At 41.7% G+C, this 4,732-nt stretch overlaps 1 protein-coding gene across 1 annotated transcript; it reads right to left on the bottom strand.

Moving 5' to 3' along the window:
* Positions 1-5: 5 nt before the first annotated feature.
* LOC102745747 (protocadherin beta-13) lies at positions 6-4,709 on the bottom strand (the record flags this gene model as incomplete). The annotated part of the gene is made up of 1 exon (XM_006731505.3): positions 6-4,709. A coding segment is annotated over exon 1 (1,575 nt), but the record flags the coding sequence as incomplete, so codon positions are not given.
* Positions 4,710-4,732: the final 23 nt, after the last annotated feature.

Genomic DNA, 4,732 nt, shown 5'->3' with positions numbered 1-4,732 from the left:
CTCACGCTGCCGATGTGCAGGGCGGGGCTGTTGTTCTCGCGCACCCGCAGGGTGTAGGCGCTTTGGCTGAAGGCCGGGGCGTTGTCGTTGACGTCGGACACCGTCACCGTTAGGTGGTGCTGGGTTTTCAGCCTGGGCGTCCCCAGGTCAGTGACGGTGATGGTGATGTTGTACTCGGCCTGGCTCTCTCTGTCCAGCGGTCTCTCTGTTACTAGGGTGTAAAAGTTTTCCAAGGAAGATTTCAGAAGAAAGGGTAGATCATCTTGAATGGAGCAATTTATTTTCCCGTTTTCTTCTGAATCAAGGTCTGAAACACTGAGAACTGCAACCACAGCCTCAGGCGAGTTCTCAGGTATATGTCTAGTAAATGCAGACACGGTGACTTCTGGGGCATTGTCGTTCACATCCATGACTTGAGTCAGAACGGTGCATTTTCCGGAAAGACTGCCAGCATCTCTGGCCTCGATATTGACCTCATAGAACTGTATTCTTTCGAAATCAAGTTGCTTTTTCAGCCGAATTTCTCCTGTCTTTGGGTGGATCTCAAAGGTTTTGCAAATCTCTTCAGAAGCCTGGAAAAGTGAATAGGAAATCTCTCCGTTGACTCCTGTGTCTACATCGGTGGCAGAGACTGTGACAATCAGGAAGCCAATGGGACTGTCCTCAGGAATCTGCACCCTATATAGAGGCTGCTGAAATTCGGGGGCATTATCATTGATGTCCACGACTTCGATGTAGATCTGAGCGATGCCAGACCTGGGTGGAGAGCCGCCATCCTGAGCTGTAAGGGTTAACCTGAGCTCAGGTTCCTGCTCCCGATCTAGGGCTTTGTCCAGCACCAATTCAGGATATTTACTGCCATCACTGCGTTTGCGGGTAAGGACCCGAAAGTAGGAATTGGGGCTAATTACATAGTTCTCAATATTATTTCGGCCCACGTCCACATCCTGAGCGTTCTTCAGTGGAAATGTAGTTCCAGGTGGACTGCTCTCTGATATTTTTAACAACATATCTCGGTCTATGAATACCGGGGAATGGTCATTTATGTCTATTACCTGTAACTCAGCTTGAAAAAACTCTAGGGGATTTTCTAGCAACACCTGGAAACGCAGCACACAGGGGTCCGTGTGACCGCACAATTCCTCCCGGTCCAGTTTTTCATTTAGCAACAGATCTCCAGTTTCCTGATCAAGCTGCAAATGTAGTTTGTTCCCTTGGGAAATGACCCTAGCTCCCCGCTTGGAGAGTTCCCCCTGACCCAGACCCAGGTCCTTTACTAAATTGGTTACAAATGCATGCCCCTCAGTTTCCTCCACCACAGAATAGCTCCTAGGTTCCAAGCCCGCCTGAGATAAGCCCAAGAGGAGAATGAATAAAAGGACTTGCCTTTGTCTGCAAATGAGCTTCCCGCTGGTCTCCATTGTTCTTTTCTGGTAAAGCCTCCCTTGAGGGTGGTTCTGCTGAACTGTAAAGACTTCAGAATCCAAGACTTGTGGTTCTTTCCCAAGAGACCTCAGAAATATTCCAGTGAGTGCTCCTATTAGAGGACCCAGTCCTTCCAGTCCTCCGTCCCATGGCATCCAAGCTTCCCGTGGGCTTCCAGGTTCTGCTGCTTGGTTTTGCCTGTTAATGGAGTCGCAGCTGCAGGGCTGGTTTGTACCTTCTTATCCTGCAGCGCCACCAGGCGTCCTCATAGGATCTTACATTTTCTGGGATGAAAATGGATGCAGTATTCCGAACTCTTGCCTGGATAAACTATATGGAGCCTTACCTTTACTATCCCTAGACTTTACAGTGTAGACAATTGTCTGAGGGCCAGACAAGAGAAAAAACACTAGTAGGGACTTTCTGCTTTTCTACTTTCAGCAAAAAGAAAATATTTATGTAACAACCTAGCTAAGAAGAAAGAATATATGCAGAAATTCTTTAAAATATACAGTTGGAGTCATATAGAAAACTTTCAGAGTTATATACTTTTGTTGCCATGAACTATGGGAATAATTAGTAGCTATGAGCCTTGGACAAATTATTTAAACTTGTCTCAGTTTCCCTACCTGTAAGATGGAGATATCTACCACATAGGGCTACAGTGAGTTTCCCCATCTTACAGATGAGGAACTGAGGCAGAAAGATATTAACCTGCACACACACACACACACACACACACACACACACTGGGCATGTAATTTGATGCCCTCAGGTAGCAGTTTACATGAGTCCATTGCCATGATTAGAAAAACACCCAAGATTCATGTGGTAGGATGCATGAGCAGGATTATTCAGATAGAAGTTATCATGTCAAATGATGAAACAAGGAAAGGCTGGAGAGTGTGTCTAATAGAGGTATCATCTGTAACTGCAGTGCTGATTCTGTATCTCAGAAGGATGTCCTAATTTTGTTAACTCCTCTTCTTACAGTGTCATTTGTAAAAAACTTGTTATTATGAGAAATCCAAACCCCATATAGAAGAATAGTATGATGAATCTCCAGGTACTCATAACTAGCTTCAACAATTATCAGTATTTTTCCATAATTGCCCACTTTGTCTGCCCATCATTTTCTCATCTCAAACTAAGTTTTCACCCATAAATACTTCATTATGCATCTCCAACTTTTAATGACTTAAAAAAAACCAACTACAATGCCATTCCCATACCTAAGAAATTAGGTTAACATTATTTAATATCCACCTAGGTTCAAATTTCTCCAATTCTTTCAAAGTTGTTATGGTTGTTTGAATCAAGACCCAAACAAGATCCACCAAGCATTATATTTCCTTGGTGTGTGTCTTAATGTCTTTCATTGTGTAAAATTCCCTCCTCCCTTTTCCCCTTTCATTGATTTGTTGGAAAAATTGTGGATAATTTTATCCTGACATTATGAAAAAAATTATTTTACTACTGTGAGGTTTTTTTCTTTTGCCCTTAGGCTATATCCCATTAGTAATTCACAGTAATAGCACTATTTTAAGAGTTACCCGTACTTCACTTATAATACATTTAGAATAGTTATGTAAGAATTATCTGGATAATTGTTAAAGAAAAACAATGACAGATTATTGCTTCTCAAACAAAGCTTCTCAACTCTTCAGAATCTCTAAGCAATTTGATGATAATTTGTTTCTTTAATATGATATATTTAAACCATTCTTTTCTTATACTATCCTGATTCAGCAACTGCAACATATTGAATAGGAAAGTAATTTTTTTAAAAAAAATTTAAAATTAAGGAAGGAAATGTGTTTTAAAAGTAGGTAGGGACCACTGGAGAAGTATTACTGCAATATGAGCAAAAAATAAACTAGTGAAACAATCAAAATTATGCATTATTTCTAATCAGGGCCATTAACTTTTCTGTGAAATAAAGGTTTTGTGTTCAGATAACAAGGAGAAAGCACTTCCAATATTTTTTTACTTAAGCTTTGGTCAGATCACAGCTTTAATAATAATAGTTGAATAATTGATCCAGAAAAGCTGGATTATTGGTAAATGAGAACATATAACCACAGACCACTACATACATTATTATTTCCAAATGTAAAATGACTGAACAAGAATAGTAACATGAGAAGACTTCTCCTTAATCAGGGAGAAACTTGCCAGGTGATATTTAATGACAGAAAACAATATAGCATCATAGCAAGTTCTCAGAGTCAGATCTAGGAGAGATGCTCAGCTCTACCATTTATTAGTTGGTGACCCTAGTGAATTCACTGGACCTCTCCATAGATGTTGATTTGCTCATTTCTAAAGATACCTCATAGGTTTACTTTTTTTTTTTTTTTTTAAGATTTTATTTATTTATTTGACAGAGAGAGACACAGCGAGAGAGGGAACACAAGCAGGGGGAGTGGCAGAGGGAGAAGCAGGCTTCCCGCGGAGCAGGGAGCCCGATGCAGGGCTCGATCCCAGGACCCTGGGATCATGACCCGAGCCGAAGGCAGACGCTTAATGACTGAACCACCCAGGCGCCCCTTATAGGTTTACTTCTAAGATTAAAAGTGTTAACATAATGTATGATGCATAGTAAGAGCTTTTTTAAAAAGCTTTAAAAGATACTCTACAACCAACAGTTCTAAAACTAAGAGTAGTTATAGTACAACACTCCAACTCAGAAAATAAGAGTAGCAATAAACTTTAAAGACAAAACCAACTTAAAACATCTCAAACAAGATTTTCATGTAATAGATTGCCAAAATGCATAATTGTTTGAGATAAACTACAAGACATATACATTCCATGCTTTGTGGAAGTTTCCTAGGGCTAAAGGTGGATCCGTTTCTCTGTGAAGAAATTTGTTCTAGGACTTTAACAATATTTGAAATACTATGAAAGCAATTTTCTACAAGTAACTCAGGATGAATTTCATAATAAAAATATACTTTCACAATATGAGCATTTATTTTTCATCCTTTATCAGAAACCCAAATCGTTCTGACAAGGAGGGATATTCTTCCACTTCCCTCCCTGTGCTCTGAAAATTCAGATTAGGGATATTCGGCTTGAGGAACTTGAATTCATTGGTCCCAGATCCTCCCGTCAGACACACCTCGTACTGGTAGCTGTGCGACAGGGTCCCCGCGCCGCTGACGTCCACCAGGTGGCCCGCAAAGGGGCCCTCGGGCACCGAGCAGCCGCCCCCCGACGCGGCCCGGCTCCTCCTGCCCAGCCGCACCGCCACGAAGCCCAGCACCGACAACAGGAAGAGCGACGACACCGACGCCAAGGCCAC

This window comes from Leptonychotes weddellii, unplaced genomic scaffold, assembly GCF_054177405.1.
Source record: "Leptonychotes weddellii isolate Sample4059 unplaced genomic scaffold, ASM5417740v2 HiC_scaffold_15740, whole genome shotgun sequence".
Classification (NCBI taxonomy): domain Eukaryota; kingdom Metazoa; phylum Chordata; class Mammalia; order Carnivora; family Phocidae; genus Leptonychotes; species Leptonychotes weddellii.
The sequence above is the reverse complement of the archived record's forward strand: the minus strand, read 5'-3'. Positions and strand labels throughout refer to the sequence as shown.